At 56.8% G+C, this 24,161-nt stretch overlaps 1 protein-coding gene across 1 annotated transcript in view; it reads left to right on the top strand.

The window, feature by feature from the left end:
* Positions 1-24,161, top strand: part of OSBP2 (oxysterol binding protein 2) — a 113,261-nt gene that overhangs the window by 81,158 nt on the left and 7,942 nt on the right. Inside the window, exons 4-8 of the mRNA XM_026040180.1 lie at positions 14,531-14,729; positions 16,560-16,677; positions 16,857-16,923; positions 17,190-17,357; positions 22,150-22,395. Coding sequence (XP_025895965.1) covers positions 14,531-14,729; positions 16,560-16,677; positions 16,857-16,923; positions 17,190-17,357; positions 22,150-22,395 — 798 coding nt within the window. The remainder of the gene's footprint in view (positions 1-14,530; positions 14,730-16,559; positions 16,678-16,856; positions 16,924-17,189; positions 17,358-22,149; positions 22,396-24,161) is intronic.

The following is a 24,161-nucleotide window of genomic DNA, read 5'->3' as shown; positions in this document are numbered from 1 at the left end:
CTGCGCTGCGTAGACGATGCTTCCAACGAGCAAAGATAGCTCCCTTCTAATAACTCTGCTGCCTCCAGAAGGTGAGAGGGCCTTGTGAACACATTGAGGAAGCCGGTTTGGGAGCTGGGAAGAGCTCAAGATGCTGTGGGTRTTGCTGGAAATAGCTTTTTAATGGCAATGGATTTGCTAGAGTGAGACTCGGAGACAGCTGAGCTTCATGCAGTGGGGTATTAGCCACCATCTCCTTTTTCTTTCTTTATGCTCCTTCAAGTGACGTGCCRATCTGTGTTATTTTTGGTCAGTGCTGGCTTGGTTCTTGTCGTTCCTCAAGACTTCTTAGGAATCATTGGCCAAGAAGGGGAGCAGAGATGGAGAAGGTGCTGCAGCCCTGCTGCAGGTTGTGGTCATTCAGTTGAACCTCTGACAGGATCTGAGACTGTCCCATGGAGCAACAAGGAAGTGAAAGGGCTTTCAGTCCGGTCCACGTCGAAACATCTACGTGGGGTGGCCGGCCCGGAGCCTCGGCTGCTTTGTGGGAATGACTTTGCTGCTGTGATGGGCACGGYGGAGCAGGGAGCGGGCAGGCAGGGCTCCCAGGCAGAGGGAGCGTCAGGCAAGGCCGAGCCTGAGCAGCAGCGTGCGGGCTGCGAGGGGTGGCCAGGGAGCCTCCGTGGAGCCTCCCCTGGGAACCATCCAGCCCTGCCTGGACCCCTGGAGCTGCCGCTCCGACTTGTGCATTCATTGCCAAGCCTAGCGGGAGCCTTGGCCGAGGTGGCTTGCATCTGCGTCGCCTCTGTCCAACGAAGCCAGGCTTGCYGAGGATTGAGGAGGGATGGAAAGGTTGCTGCAGGCCGCCTGCTGCATGGGGACGTCTCGGAGAGCTGCACACGGGTCACCCTGCTCCTCGGGACCGGCTTTGCCGGTGTCGCCCATCGCGGCTTTCCCTGTGGCACAAAGTGGATCGCCCTCCCAGCAGGGCTTGGCGGCAGCACTAGCATCTGGAGGAGAGGTGTGAGCTGCCGGGGAGCCTGGCTGCGGAGGAGCAGCAGGTTGGCACCGTTGCTGCTGTCCCGGGGGAGTGTTTCCCCCAGGCCCTTGGCGTCCTGCCCTCGTGCAGCCCCATGAGAGCCCTGCGTGGGAGGCAGCTTGTGAATTCAGCGTGATTTTAACGGACCCGTGAGCTGCAGGTGCCAGCAATTAATCTGTAACCTGAAAATTCTTTCCATATTAAAGCAGAGTGATGTTGAGCACATGCTCTGAGTGGCTCCTGGCTCCCCAGCGAGCAGCGGAGAGAGCAGCCTCTGGCCCCGAGTGTAATTTTCAGCGACTTGTTTCAGTGATTCATAAACAACTGGACGTGTCTGGGTGCTTGAAGGAAAAATTGCTTGGAATTGCTATGCAGCAGCGTAGCCCAGGCWGTTCTGATGGGCACTAGATGCCGTGGTTGGTGCTTCCTTGCCCACYGTGAGCAATTGCCCRTCCCACATTCCTGCTGCTGACTCCCTCCTTGCTCCGGCYGTTTGCGGCCGAGCGTCGTGGAGCRTCGGAGGCGGACGGCGCGGTCCCGCTGCTGCTGCSYGGCCCACGTGCTCYGTGTGAGGTGCAGCAAGGCTGAGCGTCCGCTGAAGCAGCAGTGTCGAGTTGTTAGCTCTTGCTGTAGCGCATCTTGCCCTGCRCGTTGTCCCCTGTGCCTGCGGGAGGAGAGCGCCTCGTGCTCCTGCTTTCCTCCTAGGATCTGCTGGTGATGGGCCTGGCTGCATCCCGGGCTTCTCCTGCGGATGGTCTCACTGCTCCGTGCCAGCTGGAGCACTTTCTGCCAGGGATGCGGATCCCAGCTGTGGGTTGGTTTACCAGGATGGTGTTGAAGGGTTTGTGGTTGGACTTGATGATCTGAAAGGTCTTTTCCAACCATTATGATTCTATGGTTCTGTGTCCCAGCTGGCCCCAGGGGCAGCTTCTGCACTGCCCTCTGTGCTGCGTGTCCCACCAACCTCCCGCGTGGGCTGCTGGGTTCCAGCCTAGCGTATGCWGGGGTGAAGCATCTCCATTGACAAGCTGGGAATGTCCTTCCCTTTCCCATCTCCTGGGTTAACTTGGGTGGCGCTGAGGACCAGGAGACCCTGCCTAGACCCTGCTGCCTGTCAAGGCCATCGCATCCCATGGGGCTGCCCCGGGGCTGGCGGGCCCTTGGAGGAGCCCTTACCCTGTGCGTCCTTGTGGTGCCCGAGGTTGATTCAAGCACCGAACTTAGCAAACACCAGCTTCAGTGCCAGCTTCAGATGGGGGTTGCCTGTGTGGTCACCCCATGCAGATTCTAGTGCATAAAATCAAAGCAAAGTGCTGCTGTCCAGCAGGATTTCTCTCCCGCTGTGCCACCGTTGCGGGCTGCCCCGTTGCCCCCTGCCCGCTCTSTAACGGGGACCGTAGAATTATCTGCATCGCACTGTGACATTTACTCTAATCGGCGCATCTAAAACCATGTCGCAGACCCAGAAATCCCGTGGCCTYGGAATTAAATCTCTGACCGCCACGTAATCCTCGTAGCGAGGGGCCCGAGCGGCTGCCCTGCAATCTGGCACCGCGAGGCGCTTCCTCCCCGGGCTGCGTTGCCCCAGTTCTCYGCCGATGATTTATTCCAACCCCGCCCCGCTCTGGTGGTCTCTTGACTCCTGCTTTGCCAGAGAAGATGCTTTTTTGGTGGTTGCATTGCACCTTTCCAACCAAGAGCCTCAGCTGACTCTCCATCTTCTTCCAATTACCTGTTCTGAAGCTACTTAAGCTCTCAGGAGCCCTGTGTCAGGGAGGGGAAGGTTGGTGTCTTTACTACATTGAGGTGGATGGACCAAAGTAACACAGCAAGTGAGTACAAATCCCAGGSACACAAACTGTGAGTCCACATCTGACTCCTGCCATCTGGCTCTCCAGGGAGTCATGTCACGGTCCCTAGAGAGGAACAGACACTGCTGGGGAACAAGTCACCTCCTCGTGTGGGACCTGCAGAAGCTTTGGGAGCAAGATCCTGCCCGGGACCTTGGGTCACTAGTAGGGGTCTGTGTGATGCTGGTGTTAGCAGAGTGCAGTGTGTGTCTGCAGATCATTGGGAGGTGGGGTGGACCCCTGGCACTGTGGTGTCTTTATGTTCCCCTTTGGGGCCTTAGGGAGCTTTCCAGTGCCTTTTGTGACACCTGCTTCCCCTGGGTCCAGGACTCCTTCCAAGGTATAGTGTAGCAGGATGGAAAAGCACCAGGGAATGGGATGCTTCTCAACATCTGAACCATCTCCTGCCCCCATAGGATTTTAATGTGATTCTGCTTTCCTTTGTTGTGAATGACGTGGCAAGGGGCTCAGTCCAGCGCCTTCTTCCCAGCGCTCCTCCTGCCACCAGYCCTGTGCACCTGCCCCCGAGAGAAGCGGCTCCCTGCCTTGGGCAGCGCGGATGCTTCTGAGCAGGCTGAGGGCCGTTCCAAGGGTTTCGCAGAGATTTGCTGTCATTTAAGCAGCCTGTGTTGATAGAGATGTTGCTCTGCGTCGCTGCTCCGTCCAGCCCGGCTGCCCCCGGACCCCTTGGTGGCTGTTGTGACGGATGCCTGGATGCAGACACATCTCATGGCAATTTGATGGCTTAGGCGAGATGATCTTGGGATCCAGGCTGCCCCTGTCTTCTCTCTTTGTGCTCCTTGTGTTTTCCCTTTAGGTTTCTGTTCCGAGTGGTTTAGCGGGAGGGAGGCGTTGGTGCAAATGCTGGGGGCGGCTTGCTGCTCTAAATACAAATTGCTAATTTCTGTTCTGTGCCGTGTGACTGGAGCACTGACCCGGCCTTAATGTGTTTGGAGCTTCTAGGACCTAGACGAGGAAGCGAATTAGAAGTCACCCTTCCCTTTGGAGGGCTTTTCTTTGGTAAGCACAAATGCAGATGTGTCCCTAGGTCTGATGAATCCAGGAAGGAAGTGAACACTTCCCTTTGAGGCACCAGGCACTTGCAAATTGTCGAGAAGCTCTTTGCTCCGACCAACACGGTAACAGCTCTTGCTGTATTATTCACCTTAAAAAAACAGAGATGATTGAGCACATCTGGCAGCTTTTCTCTCTTATGTAGCTTCTGGGCAATGAAGTGGTTCCTCTTCCGTGCCGTCAAGGGAGGCATCTAGGTGGTGAGCAGCAAATGTGGCTCCGCAGAGCAGCGTGAGCTTCCCTGGTAGGGTTTTTCCTTTCCCAAACCCTGCTCCTGGCTTTCCAGGGGCCGCTCCTCTGGGACCCTTGGGGCAGGTCAGATTGCAGGTGGGATGCATTCCTTCGGCACCGGTCCGAGGCGGTTGGAGGCCTGTCTCCTTGGAGGAGATGAAACTGCTGGAGAGAACAGCCTTATGAGGCCGTGGTCACCCCCGTGGCTGAAATGTGTCACGTGCCAATGGGATCATTGGCCTCGGCACAACAGTCAGCGCTTTTGGTCTAATTCAGTCTCTGTGATCTGTATATCTCATTTTGTCTGCGTGCTCCCCGTGGGATCCAGGCTCCGGAGGAGGGTGGGAGCGTCGCTGCCGCGCGCTCCGGAAGGTGGGCAGTGGTTCCCCACCAGAAGGAGCAGAGGAGCCTGTTCACATATGCCAGGTTCTCGCCTGGCAGGACACAGGTCACCTGGGAGCATGGTTTTCAGCTGTATAAATGCTCTGCAGGACTTTGATGACATTCCTTTTAGTCTGAAACAAGCTGTGAAATCTGCTAAGTTTGCCGTGACAAATGTGTGAAATCTGCTAAATTTGCCCGTTTTYGCTGCCGCTTCAGGGCCGCGGCGTAGATCACAGCGCCGGCAAGGCGGCGKCGCGCCCGCTCCTCGCAGGCAGCCTCTGTCTGCACGGCGATTTGCGGAGCCCTCCACGGTGCTTCTCCACCCAGACCCACTCGTGTGGGTCGAGCCCGAGAGCTGCTCGCAYGCCGAGAGCTGCTCTGCTCCCCTCTTCCCACGCCTGCCTGGGGAAGGTGAAGGCAAAGGCTCGTCGTGCCCAGGGCACACAGCGCCTTGGCTCCTGCCTCCTCRTCCTCGTGGAAGCCGTGGTCCTCACGGGGATGTTCACTCCGCCACGCCTCGCTGGACATGGATCCCCTGTAGGAGTGCTCCAGCCCTGGAGGAGAGGAGCTCCCCATCCCCTCTGTTGCCGGCYCGCAGGTTGCACGGAGCTTCCCCTCGGGCCCTGGCACTGTGCTGCACAGGGATGATGGAGCTTCCTTTTTATCGTTGCTGGTGGTTCGCCAGAATTGCAAAGAAGATGAGTTGTAAGCGCTGGCTGAGACGTTCAGTGATGACTAAGCAGCCCATCTTCTTAGCCTTGTCATTCCTGGGAGGACTGATTTTCCTTTTTAAAATGTGCCTGCTTGCAAAGTTGAGAACATCTTGGCCAGCATCCTCAAACCTTGACTCCGTGCTGTGTCAGTGCCAGGAGCAGACGTGGTCTCAAAGAGCGAGCTCCAGGCTGCAGCTTYGGCAGCTGGGCTTTCGCACTCTGATCAGCCACCGCCTGCAGCAGAAGCTGTGGCTTGCTGTGCCACGTCCCCCCTACGAGGGAGCAGAGGCTGGATCTCCCTCCCCAGGCTGGGATTTGGAGATTCAAGTTGCATATTGGTGCTCCTGAGGACCGTGACTGGAGACAGGTTGGGACAGGACATGGTGGCCAAAGGCTCTCACCTGGGCAAGGAAAGTTCTTGCTGYGGATATGGATGCACAAGGGAATGGTCCGCAGCTGAGTGTCAGTCTGTAGGACACTGTGCTGCTCCTGGATGGGGGCAAGGCCAGAGCAACAGCTGCCACGACTGGCATGGACAGCTCTGCGTGTCACCTCTGGTGGCTGAATGCAATCCCAGCACAACTCAAGGACTTAGATTAGCTATTTCTGACAGGAAAACCGGTTGCTTCCTGACGCTGTCACTGTTGGCATGCAGGCGAGCTTTGTGAGCACCCGATCTGCAGGCAGCAGAGGAGAAAGAGGCATCCCCCTTGCATGTAAAATGATGCAGTGGTGYCTGGAAAGCAAATACATCGGGTGCTTTTCTCCCCTCGACCAGCGTTCCTGCTAAGGCTCCTGCCGTGGCTGAGGTGCGGGTAGGAGAGACCATCCTCATCTCCTCTGTAGGTGAAGCAGCAGGACTTGAGGCTGGCTGTGCAGGAGAGGGGAAGGAGGTGGTGCCTGTCCCGACACCCCTTCGGAAAGCGCGAGGGCRGGAGCCGCGCTGAGCCTCTTCCCCGCTGGCCTTTGCCAAAACGGCTGTGCAGGCACGGCGCGGATTTGCAGCCGCAGCTTGCGCCCAATCCAGATCAGGTTCATCTGTAACTAAATTTAGCCGTCCCTCTCTAAGTGTTTTATAAGCTGCGTTTCAAGACATTGTTCCCAAGAAAGCTCAGTGGATGCAATTGTTTTCAGTGTCCAAAGGCCGCGAGGGATTAATGGGATGAAGGAGCAGTGACCTGGGAGGCTGAACTTTCCCCTGGGGTTCATGTCCGCTCGCCTGGGGCTAATCCACACCAGGATTGGGCTGGGCCGGGCGGCTGAGCACCCTGTGCGTCGAGCAGAGCCAGATCAGCACCTTGGGGGAAAATCCGCCCGCTTTGCGCCCTGCGCCCGCACGGGGCTCGTCGCCCTCTCCCGGGCCCACGTCAGCGGCTGACGCCGCGGAAGGAGGATGGGGAGGGCAAACGCTTGAGAAAGGACAGGCGGCCTCCGGAGTGTCTGAATGCATCGCCGCTCGACGTGAAGCGGCGCGCTGAGAGGTGCTGAAATGCAGGGAGCCGAGCGAGGGCCATGAGCGGTGGTGCAGATGGTCCAGGTTTGCTCCCGGGGTTTCCACCTTCTGCTTTAGAGGTAAGGCGACAGCCAGGCCGCGGGTGCCCGGCGGGAGGCTTCCCGGCCTCCTTGGCTTCTCCGGGCTCGTTCTGTGGTGCCCTGCGAAGGGAGGGCGCCGGGTGGGCCGGYGCGCGGAGCCGCTGGAGCGGGGGGACGGTGAGGGGTGCGCTCAGCTCAGAGACCTGCTTGCAAGCCGTGTGCCCGTCTGCCCTGGCCAGGGTGCCGCTGCGGGGCTGAGCGGGTGGCCGTGTTSGGTGCCATAGGTCCCTGCGCATCCCTTGGGGATAGAGCTGGCACCGGAGCCGCCTGGGCATCACATCCCACGCTGGGATGTGCAGCGCGGGCTTCAGGCCTCCGGCTGCCCGTTGCTCGCGCGGGCGCTACGCCGCTTCCCGGCGCTCCCGAGGCCCTGCTCCAGCTCGGAGGGCGACAGCAGCGGGATTTGGCCYGGGGCAGGTGGGAAGTAGTCAGGAGAGGTGAGTGTTGGTGTGTGGCACRTGGAGGTAAATGTGGATGTGGGGGATTATTTAAGGCTTGTTCGCTGCTGGTGCAGCCTGTCTGACTGCATCCCTTGGTGCTCGGCCTGCCTCCACCTTGGTCCTCGGGGGACACTGCAGGTTCGCTTTTCTCCAAAAACCCTTCTCATCCTTTCCATGCAAAGCCCTCACACCCCCTTAACCCATGTGTGAGGCCCTGCACGTGTGCCAACCTTGTCCCACAGCTTACTGGGGCTTGGAGGCTGCTGGAGCAGGTGTTGTGTGTGCTGATCTGGTCGGAGGGTCTGGACTCAGAAGCAGGGGCTTCTCTTGAGATTGGGGCTTCTCCTTCGCTCTTGCCTTGCTGCCCACCCAGGTTCCTCCCACCTCCTCAGCTTTTACAGCCTGTGTGGACAAAAACTCGTGGAGACCATCTGATGGTCCTGCTGGGTCTTCTCCTGTCCCGAGCCYGCTCATATGCTGCTGTGTTCAGGTCCATTCTCTCCCCTTCATAAGCATGTGGTATCTGCAGAGGATCTCACTGTCTTCCCCCAAAGCTCCAGAGCCTGCCCATGGCAGGACATCCCCCTGTGCCACCTCAACACCCATTTACCTTCACTCCCCACTCCCTTGGGACCATTCTCTGACTGCACAAGCACTCTCAGATCCCTTGCTGTCCGTCCTACGCTTGTCCCTCTGGCTGCTCTCTGGGTTTCCCTCACCTCTGCTTGCTCCATTCCCACCTGTGGTTGCCCTGTCCCCTCCACAGCCGTGCTGACAGCATTTTCCCATCCTCACCCTTCACTGCTYGCTTGTCTCCTATTTTCTTCTGCTTTCAGTCTGCTCTGTGGCCATCTCCCACTCGCCCTGACCTGCACTTTGCTGCGCTGGTCTCTTTCCTTTTCTCCTTGATGTCCCGTTGTTTCTCATCTCACTCTTCCTCAGTCTTTCCGCCTACTACTGCACTTGGCCTGGTGTTTTCAGCTATTTCTTGGACATTAACTCCTGGAGATCCCGTAGCTCCTTCAGTCTCCTCTTGGCTTTTCCTCAGGCTCTYCCTGCACCAGCTTTGCACCATCTCAGTGCTGGAGAGCTTGGTGCCCTTCTTCCTTCTTCAGCTTCTCTTCCAGACCTTCCTTCTTGCCCCCACTCTTGCTTCACTTTTCCCTTTGCCACCAACCCCTTTTTCTGTCCCTGTCACCCGCCTCCTCCCAGGCCCCTTTGTCACCCTGCCCCGTGACTCCTCACCCTCTCCAGGACGTTTCTGCCTCATGCTCTCTGCCGCTCACAGGGTGCTGAGGGCTCGTGCTGTTTGCTCCTCCTCTGGACAGCGCTGGGATCCAGGAGAACGTGGGATTGGCGCTTCACCGTCAGGAGAAAGCATCTGGCCCCCGATTAACGTTACCGAGCGCGGCAGCTTGGGAAGAGCCAAAGCTTCCCAAGTGTGGGCTGCTCTTTCCAACGTAGCCACCCTCCGGCCAGCCTGCTCCGGGAGGAGCTGCCTCGTGTGGGCGGCCTGGGCTGTGCTTGTCCGTGTGTCCCCGCACGCAGGGCAGCGCCGGGGCTCGCTGGCCATTCCTGCAGATCCAGGCGGGCCACGGGAGCGCGTGGGGAGCCCGCGTGCTCGCAGGAGGAAAGCCGCTCGCTGGGGAAAGTCGTGTCACGTCCTCCGGAGGAAGGCACCAGCGAGCGGGTTTGTGACGATTGCTTCTGACAGCTGGGGAGGGCTCCAGCCGCRGAGGCCCTCACCGAGCACAGCCGTGTTTAACGTGCTCATCTCTTTGTCTTGGGAGAAGATTAGTGCACAAGGAGCCTCCGCTGCTCCTTGCTCGAGCAGCCGCTGCAGCCCTCGCAACCAAATGCTGGAGCTCTAACGTAACCCGGCGGGCCGCCCCGGCGTGTGTTTGCGGAGAGCAGCTGGGCCGGGAGCAGCAGGAGCCGCCGTGCCAGCGTGGATGCAGGGCAGGGGGCCGGCCGGGGGGCCGSCGCTGCCTCAGCAAGGTCAGTGCGGTGCTGTTGGGCTCCGTCCCGGGGAGGCGTTGGAACCCTGGGTGCGCTGGCTCAGCTCCTGCCGTGATCACACAGGTTGAGGAACGGCGGGCGTTGCATGTGTGCGGTTTTATTTTGGTTTTGTTATTGCGTGGTGGCCGCAGAAGAGGGTTTTGGTGGCCTGCAAAGGATGGGGCTCAGAGCATCCCTTCCGCCAGGGGCCCAGGTGTTGCTCCGTATGGCCCGGGAAGCAGTGTGACTCCCGCTGGCACCTCCGTAGACCAGGGCTAGCACCGTTGAGGTCAGTTGAGTGATGTGGGTGTAGAAGGTGCTTGTGAGAGCGGGATCAGGCACCTGTCTGGGCACACACAGAGCTRTGAGGAGGAGGAGGGCCCCCCCCACCAGGCCTTCCTCCTGTTCCATGCTCATCCAGTGAAACTGGAGTGAAGGACGAGTTGTGCTGGGGCTTCAGCAGTTCCATCAGGTCTCTCTGCGTTGATGAGCATCCATAGCTGCAGTCGCCTTTCGCACCCTGCACCATTTGCTATAAAAACAGATTAGTAATGCCCGTTTGCTTGGCCATTAGGCTGATGCTCGCAACTAGGCGTCTCGTTTGGAGAACTCTGTCTCAGGATGTTGTTCTGTTATTGCCTCTGACGTTCCCAGCATTTGCATGGCGTCACTTATCTGCAGACAAACAGCCGTGAGAATTTCCAATCCTGTTCCCCTGCATGGTGGAGCTGGAAAGGGGCCRTTTGCAAAGCTGCAGCCTCCAGTTTCCATCAAGGAGCACTGCCGGGGCAGGGCTGCCGTCGCAGATCTCCTGGAACAGAGATCTCGTAGGCTCGTGCTTTTCCCGGCGCGGGGACACCCCACGCGGCAGCTCGCGCGGGACACTTGCCAGCAGCCATCCTTTCCTTCTSCCAGGGCGCTGATGCTGTCTGTGAATTCTGTGTTTGAACCAAACCACCTAAGAGACAGAAATACATCAAAACACCAATTTTTGCAATAGCAGAGGGTAGYGGTTGCTGTCTCCTGAGCAGGAGGAGAGAGCCCTCCATCCTCCGTCCTCCATCTCTGCGTGGTTCCTGAAGTCCCACRTTGCTCTAATAAGCTCAATTACCCCCACACCCAGAAGTAACCCCCACCCCTGGAGTGGACGGTGGGCATTTTCTTAAAGCCTCAAGCAGGCCAGACGCCAGGGCATCAGGGTGTTAGTTGTACACAGGTGTAGTGGTTGGWTGGGGAAGGTGTCCACCCAAGGGAGGATCCACCTGTGGCACTGCCTTAGGCTCGTAAGGACCTCTGGGATGCGGTGGGCTGGGGACAACAACCAGGAGAAGACCTTGACCATGAACGAAGCTGCTGTTTGGACGCATTGGGCTCAGCTCGTAGGACGTGCGGCCTCCAAGCCTGGAGCCTCATAGGCAGCTGCCCTTGGCAGGGTTGAAGCATCCATGTGCTTTGCTAGATACCGGCCGTGGCAGTTTGGGCGGCTCTCAGGATGGTCCTGGGCATGGCCTCATTCACAGCTCCGGCCTCGTGGCCCCACCAGGAGAGCCCTGGAGAAGCCYGTGCAGCCCCAGGCATCTCCCCCTTCCCCAGATCTCCCCGGGCCTTCTCATCCCATAAATCCATGTGGACACAAGCTGTGGGATGCGGCAAGCAGCGTGGTCCTGACCTGGTGCTCRGAGAGCTGCTGAGGCCACGGGGAGGTGCCACGGCCTCTTGTGTGGCGTCTCATGCATCCTGGAAAGCTGTGGTGGCAGATTTGACAGCATGAGGGTTGTCCAGGACCTTCCTGAAACCTCCAGATGCAGCCACCCATCTCCCTGGAGATGTGAGGGAGAGAGTGTGCAGCGCTGATGGCTGCTTCTCAATGGCGTGGACTTTCCAACATGGATGTGGTTGAAATCCTCAGAGAAACTCCGTGGAGCCTCAAGAAGGGACGATCAAAGTTTTACCCGTTTCAATCCTTATTTAGGATATTGACTGATCCCGGGATTTCTYCTCTGCTTCCTTTGAACTTCCAGCTCCCTCATACAGGGCTTGGRAAGTCTGCTTTTGCCTAGCTCATCTGTAAGCACTTCACTTCTGTCATTTACCCTTGTACCAGAAACGTTCTCTTTCGCGTAACACTCTTAAAAACTACCTTTAATTGCAGCAGGGTAATTGCAGGTGATGTCCTCGTTTGAAAGCCTTCGAGCTGCTGAGCTGGGGACAGCTGGTGTTCTCCACATTATGTTCCACTGAAATGGGCGTTTGGGTGCAAGCAGGGTGAGACAGGCCCTCCAGAGCAGATAATGAGCTTGCCCTCGCCGCGAAGGTCAAGGCTCCTATCTGATTACTTGCCCGTGCGGTGCCATCCTCTTAACACAATACATCRGCGTAACAGGAGAAGCCAGCTCGGTGTGCAGCTCGAGGTGGAGGTCTTCGGAGCAAGGCTGGAGAAAGGCTTCTTGGCTAGAGGCTTCGCCTGGAGGCTGGGGAGAGGGTCCTGGAGCTGGCGAGCAAGCAAATGGGAGCAAATGGGGCTCTTCTGGGTGCAGGGAGGATCTGGGGTGAAAATGCGGTGCTCGGTGAAGTGCCCTGGAAAGGAGGACCTGGATGGTGCCCAGGGGGTTGAGGGGCTGGAGGAGCTCCAGAGGGTGAGGATGGGAGTAGGGCTGTGGRATTGAGGACAGGAGCCACAGACCTGGCGTGGTGCCCTGCACCTCCCTGCCTACCTCCAGTGSAAAGCGGCGTGGTGAGGGTTGGTGCATCCCGGTTCAGAGCCAAGCGTGGCCCTTGGCATTGAGAAGGAGCTGGACGTTGGGGTGCTCCGTCCTTCACGAGCGGCAGAGCTGATCCACTGACTTCCCCCTCAGCCCTGGCTGTGATTCCCAACCTCTCTCCTTATACAGCCTTGCCAGCATTTCTGCATGGTGCTAGCAGGGGCGTATATATCAAAATGGGTAGGTCCCTGTCTTCCTATAGCCTTGGCAGCATTTCTGAACCACTACCTAGCATCCCTAATGGTGCAAATGAAAATGCAGAGGCCGAGAAGCGAAGGCCCCAGGACAAGCCCTTGCCCAGAGCTTGCAAATGCTTTTCAGCTGCGTTATTTCTGCCTGGCAAAACTGCGTGCGATCGCATCTCGTTAGAGAGCCTTAATGATGCAGAATAATGATGTATACTGTCACTCACCCTGGGGACGCTCAAATAGACCAGTCCACACTTGTGAGAGGAGCAGGTTTGCAAGAACGTGCAGCCTGTAAATGTAATGTTCCCCTGGCCAGTGTGGTGCTTGGGCTGATCCTGGGACTTAGTTCTGCAGAGAGTGGTCCAGGGAGCGCAGCTGGGTGACTGCACGAGTCTGCTCAAACCCTTGATGTGAATACTGGGAAGCAGGAGACAGCAGAGGTGAATAGAAAGCATATAAYTAGTCAGGGTATTAATTCCCTCAGTTTGGTACCATTTACACATGAAAACCTGTAGCTCCTTATYGCTTTCCTGGTGACTCTTTCCTGCTGTGTTTTAAAGAAGAATTTCTTAAGCTGGATTAGACTCATATTCTTCTCATGTCCTATGGAAAGGCTTCATGAAAAGCTAATGAATGAGATCTTTTCTTTGTCAGGTCCTGGTAATGTCAGGATACTTCAGGGAAGCAGAAGCCCCGGGCCTGGTGCTTGCAGGGAGAGCAGCACTAAGCAGATACTCAGGTGAGATCCAGTCCAGCCAGTCCAGGTTTTGAGTAAAGTGCAAGAGCTGCATGGATCTCTCGTGAAATCCAAGTAGACTGAAACACAGAAAATAGCAGCGTCCTGCTCATGGCTAGAAGTTTGTTAGGCACAGTTTGCTCTGTTTTTAGTCACTTGAATCGTTTTCAGCCGTGTAGGCCAGCATTTATTTTAAGTGTTTCGTTCTCTGCATGGAGCGGTGATGGAGCAAGCCGAACATTAGCTCCCGTACAAAAACACAGTTGTGTTGCCTACAGAATACCAGTCAGCTTCCAAATGCCTGTAATTTTTGTAAAAAAATCATGTTTTTCCACTTTTAAACATCCAGAGGAGTTAAGCGTGTCCCTGCAGGCCTTGCACGGGCTTAGGGGAGAGAAGCRGAGGTGCAGTCCCGCATCCGTGCACACGTTTAGCTTCCCACAGGCTCAACCCCAAAGGGAGCTGTGAAGCCAAGGAGACTCGGTATTTTAGTTGGACATAAAAATAACCTACAAATAGAGCTCCCAAGTCTCTCCGTCTTGCCAGGCAGTAGAAACACAACTTCTTGGTGCTGGCAGCGAGCAGATGTCCTGCGCGGGGGTCCAGGGGAGGATGTGCAGTGATGCAGCCGTGTGCTCCAGGTCCTCCACCCTCTCCTGGCCGTACTCTGGGGACTGTCAGCGGAGAAGCAGGGGTTTGACCTTAAGCAGGGCCTCTTTCCTGCAGGAGACAAGGCAGAAAGCAGTTCTGAGTCTCCCAGGCCCCTCTAGGCTGGCCTGCAAAGAGATGATTTCTGGTCCCTCTGGGCTGGGGCTGATGCCAGGTCTTTTTCACACCTGTATCTCATCAAAGGATAGATGGATGCTGCACAAATCAGCGTCAGGTCAATGCAGTAAAGAACTGAGCTGCCAAAGGAGTTCTGTGCATCCTCAGTGTTATCATCTCTGCTGTCCAGTCCTGGTGGCACTGGGCAGGGACCTGTGKGTGCCACGAGATCTCCATGAGCACCTGAGCTCTCTACTTCTTGCTGTGCAGAGCGTGTGTGTGTGTGTGTGTCCCCACCTGGCTGGTCCCATTTGCCTGAAAAGGGCACATTGCAGGAAGCCTAGGGCTTTGGGGCTTCACAGAGCCGATGCAGAGACCCTTTGCCATCTCCTGGCCCATGCAGGCAGCTCCAGGGAGCACCTGGCAGCCCTCCTGCTCTGTTTCCTTGGAGCAAAGGGCTTTCCAGTTCACTGGCTGAGCTTCCATGATGATGTCCCTGTGTCACCTGGGGACCCATTGTCCTGTTTGCATCTCCTGCGGCTTCTGTTGGGGTTCCCAGGTGGCTCATCTTGGATAAAGGTTGGCAGAAGTTTGTGAAAACCCAGTCTGGGCTTGCTGGGATGGGAGCCACTCGCCGAGGTGCCAATGAGGAGGGAGATGCGAATGGAGGCTGCTCTTCTTGAAACACTGAGACCAGCATAAGAGCAGGGAGCCASACTGGGAGTTAAGATGTGTCCTGGCTGTGTGATGAGTTTTCGGGTTCCTGCCTCTTCTCCAGGCTTGCCGTGATTTCCTGGACTTAGCCGAAACTCACAGTCGGAAATGGCAGCGGGCACTCCAGTATGAGCGAGAGCAGCGGATCCGCCTGGAGGAGACCATCGAGCAGCTAGCCAAGCAGCACAACAGCTTGGAGCGAGCCTGCCGAGGAGCGCCCGGGCTGTCCTCGGGCGGCGCGGGCATCGCCAACACTGCCAAGGGTGAGTGGCACCGGGACRGGGACAGCACAGGAGTGATGGGTGCTGGGGGCGAGTGTCCTGCGCCCTGCGATGGGCACAGCCACAGGGCAGAACCTTGGGGGAAGCCAGAGGGTTGGCGGGGAAAAGTGGATTTTCCGTTGCTGCCGGTGGGGTGAGAAGGATGCACAAGCCCTGTATGCTCGTGAATGTTTTTCTTATGCAAAACCCAGTTGAAAGGCAGCGGTGTCCTTGGGAGAGGTGCTGACACAGCTCGCCCTTGGTGTGCTCCTGTGGGAGCCCTGGAACATCTTGGATTGTGCTGCTGCTCTTGCATGGGGACTCGTGATTCCCCAGGCTTTTGGACGTGGGTGCAGGAGAGGGACGTGTCCCCAGTCCTGGTTGCCCACCTGTGCATCCGACTAGCTGAGTGGCTGTCACCCTGACCTGTAGGAGCATCTCTGGCTGCTGGATGGCAAGTTTATTGCTCAGAGACAACCAACGGGTCCATTATGCTGGTCACGGGACATAGCAGTCTATAAATCCTAATGGCTTCTGAAATTAGTGCTGAATCCTCTCTTCCGTGCAGAAGGCAGCAGGCATAGTCTGGGAAATTAAACCTGCAAACAGAACCCTGCCGTATTTACAAAGAACGTGGACTAAGGGGGGAAGTAGCTGTTGTTGGAGGGGATGGTTGCCCCGTGTCACCCTCGTCCTGACGCCTCCCAGTGTGCCACACGCGGCAGCTGGGCTGGGCAGAGGCTAAATCAGCTTAGACAGAGGCACAAATACAGTGTGAGTGGCCATAGACCCCGCTGTGGGAGGTGACCTTGCTCTTGTGGCGGCTCACCCCCGTRCAAGAAGAATGTGACAATGATGCCAGGAAGGAGGCCTTTCTGCGATGGGAAGACGAGCGCAGCTCAGCAGCTCGGGATGCTGCTGTGAGGTGTCCGGAGCCTGCAGGCCAGGGCGGCCCGCTTCTCCTCTCACCTGGATGTCCAAGCCCGGCCTGGCTGCGTCGTTGTCATCTGTCCTTGCTGGAGCAGCAACCCCAAGCAGGGCCCACGTCCCCGAGCTTCCTGATGGAGAAGGATATTGTCCATCTTCAGATGTCACCTTGTAACTTGAGCTCGAGTGGAGGTGACAGGTAGAGGGGAGCCAAGCAGGGCAAGCAGCTGCAGACCAGAGCAGCAGTGGGCATGGCCATGCAGTGCTGTGGCTGCCACTCGCTCGGAGACGGAGTTACCTTGGGTCCTACCAGCCCTTCCCACTGACCTTGCATGGTCCTGGCTGCGTGGCTGTGTGGGAGAGATTGAATTGTGGTTTTGAGGGAGAGCAGCCAAGCAGATACTGGAGATGGAGCTCTGCTCGAGGAGTACCAGGGCAGTGGCACAGCAGGCAGGGCAGGAGCATGTACCCTGTGCCTCCAAAATGCTAGGATTTGGCGTTCCTGTGTCCTGGGATGGTGGTGACAATTGAGGGGCAGCACTTGAGTCCCAGCAGGTTCTGCAGAGAGGTGAAGGAGCACCAAGAGGGATGGTGAATGCCATTTCCCGGCAGACGTGCTGCTGCTGGGGTGGGAGATGTTTCAGATGTGATGGGACGGGCTCACCATACCCTTGTGTCAGGTTGAGGGTGCTTTGGAGGTGCTCCCGAGCACGGCAGATTAGATTGGGCAGATTCCTGGCTTAGCACAGGACTCCGGCTGCCTGGTGCCTTCTTCCTTTTGGGATTTGCAGTTGGCCCCGCGGCCTCACGGCGGGACGGAGGGGAGAGGCAGGAGGCGGCGCCTGGGGGGACGTGTGTGGGGCGGAGGGTGGGCGCCCCACGGGCTGAGCCCCTTGGTGCCCGCAGGGAGCGTGCAGTCCGCCAAAGGGGAAGCCAGTGACGAAGATGAGGAGACGGAGTATTTCGACGCCATGGAGGACGCGCCAGCTTTCATCACTGTAACCGCAGACCCCAAGCACCACAGGTACGATCCGCCCCGAGCCCCAGGGCCGCCCCTGGGGCTCCCCGCGTGCCGAGCGGCCCCATGGCGCTGCCCCTGTCACCCCKCGCCGCGGTGGGGAGAGGTGCTGGGCGGCAGTGCTGCTGGGCGCCGCTCTCACCCGCCGTCCCCACGTTCATCCCGCGGCGCTTTCGTCCCTGCAGGCGTTCTGGCAGTAACCTGAGCGGGGCCAGCGAGGGCCACCCTGAGGACTGGAACCTGGAGGACAGCGTGAGTTTGTCACGTGGGGATGGAGGGAAGGAGGGACCTCGTGCGATGCCATGAGGGGCGTGAGCAGCAGAGCAGGCTGGTTGTGGGGCTCTCCATGCAGTTCCTTGTTACTCTTTTGACGCAGTGCACTTGCCTGAGCAAAACCAGTGTGCCCTGAGTGGTGAGGGAGCAGTGACCCAAAGCCGGAGGCCCAGGAGGTGGCAGTTTCGCGTTGGGTCTGCTGGGAGAGTCTGCCTTAAACCGGCCTTTCTTTGGATGCTTTGCAGGTGTTTGAGAGCTCCAACCAAACCAGCTACAATGAATCAACTTGCAAAGATCTCCTGCCGAAGAAAAGGAGGAGGACCCGCATCCCTGACAAACCTAACTACAGCCTTAACCTCTGGAGCATCATGAAGAACTGCATTGGCAAAGAACTGTCCAAGATCCCCATGCCTGTAAGTGAGTGTGTTGCAGCAGACCCGTGGGCCTGATGCCAACTGGGGCCTGATGAAAAAGGCAGGGTCATGATGTGGGCCTTGAACTAAGGTCTCAGTTCAGGCGTGGCTCTTCTCCACACACAGGATCTGTGTTTTGGCTCCTCAGGTCAGGGACTGTGSACCCTGAAAAGCGCTTAAAGATCAGAGGCTTTTTTGGCCCAACTGCTTTGCGGTGGGTAGGCTGGGTTCGTGGTGTCTGCCGGCCTGTAGAGTCACGCACAGGACGGGGAGCAGCACGTGGGCACGTGTAGGGTGTGGGAGGACAGTCTTTTATTTCTGTCAAGATTCAGGTGGCATTTGTGCAAGGGGAGGGTGTGCAGAAGAACCAAACCTTGAGGATGCAGGAGGATTGAGCCTGAGGTCTGAAACAAAACTAAGGAGAAATCCTTCTTGGCTGGTGGCTTCTGCTGGAGAGCTGCTCCTTATATTAGTTTACATAGGAGGAGTTGGGTGGTGTAGTATCCCAGAAGACCCTGGCAGGACAGAGAGCATGTCACCATGTCCCTCCGTGGGCTGATGGTTGCAGTACTGTGACTGTGTTTCTGTGGCCGTGGCTGGTTTTGGAGCTGGCAGGCCACAGAGGTTAGGGCAGCAGTTGTTGGGAGTGCTGAGGTCCCCATACAAACCTTTGTACATACACAACACATACAGCCATGAGGGCAAGTGCAGCTCAAGGACTGCCCATCAAGGAGATGACTGGTGCACCTGGGGAATGACCATTCAGGGACTGACCTGGACATCTTGTTCCTTCCTCTAACATCCCCCCTCACGGAGCGGAGTCCCTTGGGACTGCGGCCACCACAGGATCCCCATTTGTGCCCAGCACATGGGTACTCCTGCGCCTGTCCTGTGCCCCTGGGCTGGCAAATCAAGGCTGTTCCACTCGCAGCCCAATGCAAGTGGTGTCGCCAGGCAGAGGCAGCACAGCGAGGAGGAGCAGGGCTCCCGATGGGAGCAAGGCTCTTTGAATCCTTCGCTCCCCGCTGCGGATTTCCAGGCYACAGAGGCTGAGCTCTGGGTGTCTGGGGCTGAGCGGGGAGTGTGAGTAGGTGTTGTCACCAAGAGGACTGTGCTGCAGTTTGGTCTGGTCTCCTTTGGCTTAGCTAGGATCCTCGTCCCTGTCCTAGTGAAATCAGGAGCTGATTGGATCCTGAAGCTCTCAGTAGTGCTGCTTTTTTCATGTCCCCTGTACCATGGTCTGAATTTACACAGTCAGAGCGTGTAGTATCTTAATTTGGGGAAGATGAACACTCTCTCATTCAGCTTCATGGGGGAAGGTGTATTGCAGCTCCGTGTTTTGGGGCTCCTTCTCACAGCACAGACTTACTAACGCACTTAATGGTGTCAGCCAAGCTGCTTTCCTGTAGGGTCCACAGATGACTGTGGTCTCCTTGGGCAGATGGTCCAGAGCCCCATAGAGAGAGTGTTGGTCTCAACCTGGTGACCTCAGGTAACTTGATCTTCCATGCAAAGAGCAGCCTTTTAGTGAAGGAGGCACCACAGGGACAACTTACAGGCTAGATTTCCCCACCGGCTGCTACAGATATTTAGAAGAGAGGCTTTGCTGGCAGGGGTTCCTCTGGAGAAAGTCCTCTTGCAGAGACTGCTGCAGAATAGGAGTGGGCAGTGCATCGAATTCTTGCAGATAATTAAATCTCACTGTGCCTCATTTACTCCCATCAAGCCTGCAGCCTTTTCACTCTTCAGTTCAGAAAAGAGGAGGAGGAAGCCCAGTCTTTGCTAGCACCTAGAACATCTCCAGACCCTGTCCTGGTGACAAACTGCCTGTCCAAACTCCCACATGATAATGTGTGGGCTCGTTTGTGGGCTGTCTAACGAGCAGCTCTCTCGTGGAAGGGTCAGGCTGCAATGGCTCGTGTACCACAGAGTGGGCTCCGATGGAGCCATTTCACTTTAGTCTCCTACAGGAGGGCGGGTGGATCCTACCACTGCTTTTGCASGCTGGGCTGGGTCATGCTCACTCGTCCTACCCAGATGCAGTCCATGCCAAAGCCCACCCAAGCTYCCCTAAATCTGCACAGGAAGAAATTTTTGAGCAAAACTGCTGATGATTCATCATCGGATCTTAACTAGCCCCCAGTGAGCAGCATGGATGGGGCTGAGTGCTGCTCTGCTCCATCCATATCCCAGCAAAGATGTAATGTCCTGACGAACTTGGGAAAACTGTACAGTGGTGGGGATATGAATTTAGGATACTGTGGTGCTGGCTGGAAAGGTGGTAGTGCAGAAAATTTGAACTATACCACATAGCTGAAGTTGGGGTGCTTTATCTCCTGGATAAAGAGAAAAAGATGTGTTACAGAAACTGGTCTGCTYGATTGGTTATTTTTCGTCTCTTTTTAGAACAGTGCCTGACAACCTCCAAGTCAGAGATGCGAGGTTGTCTCTTCTTTGCGCYGTGTCCAGCAGCGATGCTCAGCCCTGTGCTGTCTGCTAGCGTTYCTGCATCAACATCAGTAGGAGATAAAGGCTTGATGGGTCCAGGGATGAGCTCAGGACTTGGTTTCCTCCRTGGAAAGGCAGCAGCTGCAATGCCTGGGGAGGGGAAGTTCGTAACTTTCTATCAATCAAACCCTTCCAGGAGCTGCTGGAGCAAAATAACCTGAGGACAAGATGTTCTGCCTTCCACAACAGCTTCCCATATCAGCTCMGGGGAAGTAATTACTGCAGCCCTCCTTGGGGCAGGCGGCTCCAACGTAACGCCGTCTGTAAACCGTTCAACACAGCTGTGTGGTGCAAAAAAGCTGCCCAGCCCAGCCCCAGCTGCTTGCTGTTAGCTCCTCTGTCTTGGTATCCTCTGCCATGGAGAAGGAAAGGTAGCCCTCAACCTCCCCAGGTGCAGAGTGGGTTTTTCCTCCCATCTGATATTGGAGGGTAGAGAGGTGCTTTGAGCCCTGGGAGCTCAGCTTACACATTGTTTATTTGGGAGATTCACTCCAGAGCAGTAAGGCTGCAGTAGGGGTGACGAGGGGCTCTTTAATATGCTCTAAATGGCCCTTTAAATCCTCTCACTGTGGTAGGTTTGCTTGGAGTGCAGGGGAAACTGGCAGCTCTGTGAATTGAAGCGGAGCTGCCTAAGACAGGCTGCAGTTGACGCTGCAGTTAACGGGAGGGATGGGGAGGAGGCAGAGCAGCCACCTCGGGAAGAGCTGCTTGAAAATTAGGCTAGTTATATATAGTATAAAATGTTGTCGAGGCCCTTCTGCATTCTGTGGACTGGGATCACAGGCGGCGAGATAACAGGAGTTTCTCCTTCTGGGCGATGTAGCTATTTATGGCCTTTAAGGGATGTCTTTGAGATCCCGTCCTCTCCCAAGGGACACTGTGGGTAGAAGGCATGGCATGTGTGAGCAGCTTGCACACCGCTTAATCCTGATGGTGCGTGAGCGATTCTGCAGCAGTGCAATGGAGTAAAAGAGCATGAGGATTTTGGACTCGTGGTGAGTGAATCCATAGTTCTTGGTGGGTGAATCCCTAGTCCTCCGTGGCAAGACTTGGTCACTGATGGAGAGGACATGGCTGCTGGCTTCGTTCTTGTGCTGCTCCTTCAAACGGACTCCTTTGCCTGGGTTTCTTCTGGCCGTTAGCTCACGTTGGTGGTGCTTTGCTCTGCTGTGGATGCACTGCTGCCCTTTCTACGTAGCTCCTCTTTTTTCTTGGATGGTCTCAGAGCTTTAGTCCTTATAGGCCAAATCCTAGGCTGCAATGTTCTGCTTTAATTTTTCTTACTGTACAATATGTCACTTGGCTTCCGTGGAAAAATAGTTCTCCAGTCATCTCCCAAACATCTGCTTGTACTCAAATAGTTTTGCTGTTCCAAGCTGAATGTAAAGCGACCATTTCAGATTGTTTCTGGGCAGATGTTATTCCACTCGTGTGGTGGAAAACACTGTTTTTGCCCCAAGCTTGTGCTTAGCAGCCACACAAGGTTAGACCCGTTACAACCCAAGGGCTGTCGCTGTGAGGCCAGCAAGGATYGAGGGTGAGATGTGGAGTCTCGAGGGTGCATGGATGTGCCTGGGGCTCCTCGGCCACGCTGCAGTATCGCACCGGGCAGACGCAAGAGAGGACTGATGTCCCGCTCTGTGGCTCTGCGAGGGGTTTTCGAGGGTCTCCCGACATGCAGGAATGTGTGGGAGGGCTTGTGTGCCTGGAGGAGGTGGAGGTGAACCCGGGAGCAGCGCAGCGGGCCTTGCCCTGCACCTGCCTGGGTAGGGGATGCTCTCTAGCAGCTGCTGCAGTCACGGCTGGAGGGCTCCACAGAAGGAGGAACACGGGCGCTGCTCTGAGCGGAGCCAGAGCGTCCCGGAGCTGCGGGCCCACGGCTGCTCCGGCGGGCAGGAGGGGCCGCGCTGGCTGCCGAGCCTCGCGCTGGGAGCCGGYGCTGCCGCTGCAGCTCGGAGCGGAGCGTGCCGGCGCGCGTGACCGCTGACGTTATCTGCCGCGCTCCCGGGGCCGCCAGCTCCCGGCTCCGGCTGTTCCCGGCTCAGCCCAGCTGGGCAGCTCGCGGCACGGTTCAGGGAGCGCGGCAGAGCACGAGTTGCTYGTCCTTGGTTAATGCTGTGCAGATGAAGCCGTCGAGGCAGCGCGTGTGCTGGGAGCTGCCGTGGCAGAGCGGGGCCCTGCTCTCCCGCCGCCTCTCCCGCAGCGGGCTTTGGAAGGAGATGTGCTCTAGCAGGTCCTGCTTGGCGTAGCCCTGCACCTGACCTCGCTCCTCTCACCTCRCCAGGTAAACTTCAACGAGCCGCTCTCCATGCTGCAGCGGCTCTCCGAGGACCTGGAGTACCACGAGCTGTTGGACAAAGCTGTCAAGTGCGAGAGCTCCACGGAGCAGATGTGCTTCGTTGCTGCGTTTTCCGTGTCTTCCTACTCGACGACTGTCCACCGCACGGCAAAGCCATTCAACCCGTTGCTGGGGGAAACCTACGAGCTTGACCGGCTGGACGAGTTTGGCTTTCGGTCCCTGTGCGAGCAGGTAAGTTGTAATCTGCAGGCATGAGGATGACGTCTGCCAGGTGGCAGGAGCACTGTCCCACTCTTCATGTCTTCCCCGGGCAGCCCTTTCCTGAAGAACGGCTGTCTCCTCGCACTGAGCAAGGCCAGTACAGCAAGTAGTTTGCTGTTGGCATTGACAGAAGGAGTGGTGGGTACCTGAGCCATGTCCTCCAGTGTCACAGAGCATGAGACGTGGGGAAATGGGAAGGAGAGAGGCCCTCTCATGCTATCAGGTCTCTAGGCCGCTGGGTCTGAGGCTGGGGTTTCTCTACAACCTTAATGCTCGAGTGGAAAGGAGAAACTCCTTATTTGAGCTTCCTCCTAGCAGCGAGTGGTGGCTGCACAGTTCCTCCCTGCTCCCAGCATCTCTTCAGGCTGCCACATGACTTGAAGTGTTACTTCTTCCACGTTGCCTTGAAAAGATTTTGCTTTCAGAGCTTGAGGACAACGTGAGCATCTCTAGCATCCTCATGCTCTAACCACAGAGCTCATCTGACACGCATCAGTCAAACATCAGGTCTTAATTAAAAACCTGGAGTGCTTAATCAGTTGACACCTGTGAAGAAATTTGATTCTTGACAAGTTAACATTTAGCACGATTGCCTGGTCCATCCTGCCTTCCTGGGCCATCAGTAACCCTTTGCTGGATGTGGCAGGCAGGACACAACGTTGGTAGGGGTGTCCGTGTTCTCCGGGTCATCTCCATGCTGTCTTGGGGCTGGGAGCCCTGGAGCAGAGCGAGTATCACAACTTGGCAAGTTCAGAAACTTCAGACAAAACCACCAGTCTCTATCCCTCTGCAAAGGCCGATAGAGGTCCAAGACCTGCAGAGGCAGAAAGCTCCCTCTGAGACCCACGGGGCAAGATCTGTGAGTCAGGGCTGCACTTCATTGATTCACAGTATGGGAATCTGCCCAGGTTGTTTCCTTTCGGATTTCAAGTGGTATTCTTCAGTGTCAAAGTAGGTGAGAAATGCCTTCATCACGCAGCCTGGGGCGTGCTGAGGCCCAGCTGGAGCTGCTTGGCAAGGCCGTGCTCTGTCACAGCCTGGTACCTATGCCGAGCCCAATGCGAGCCCAAAGTAGAAGGGAGGAAAATGCAGGGAAATGGAGAACAGTACTGGCCAAGTGTTGGGTGATAGCCCAGGCCTGCAGAAGAGGTTGGAGGAACTGGAGGATCTTTTGAGACCGGAACAACAGGGACTAGGAAAGGGGGAAAGAGAGTGGTTCTGCCCCAGTGCCTTGCATACCTGGAGCTGCTTTTTCCAGGCCAGCCTGCTCTGAGCTGACAAGCTGATGGCCTGAGCTGTGCTCAGGAGCTGGGGCCAGCAACYTCTCGATGGGAGCCGGGTGCCCCCTGCCATTCCAGGGTGTCCCAGCTGCTCCCCAGACCCRGCTGTTGGGAACGAGCAACATTTCTGCTGAGCTGGCTGTTGCAGAGCTAGGGACAGTGCTCTGAAAGCTACGTCTTCCAGGTGCTGGGGCCTCCCTCTACCAGGTCCCCTTTGGCTTTGGAGATGGAGCACCTTGCTTGCGTTGGTCTCCTGTGCTGTAGAGCACTCCCCATGAATGCAATGTGACTTAGCTTTGCTTAGAGTCCCTAGCAAGGAGAAGTGAGTGTCCTGTATGATCCACCAAGGACATAAGGAGGTGAGTGCCAGGTGTCATTGCCTGTGGTGACTTGGCCCAAAATGCCAGAGGGCATTTCTGATTGGAAAGGGAAGATGTACCCTGGCAGAGCACCATG

This window comes from Nothoprocta perdicaria, unplaced genomic scaffold (assembly GCF_003342845.1).
Source record: "Nothoprocta perdicaria isolate Ctin4 unplaced genomic scaffold, notPer1 scaffold_250, whole genome shotgun sequence".
Lineage (NCBI taxonomy): Eukaryota > Metazoa > Chordata > Aves > Tinamiformes > Tinamidae > Nothoprocta > Nothoprocta perdicaria.
Note: the sequence above shows the minus strand (reverse complement) of the source record. Positions and strands in the feature narration are given on the sequence as shown.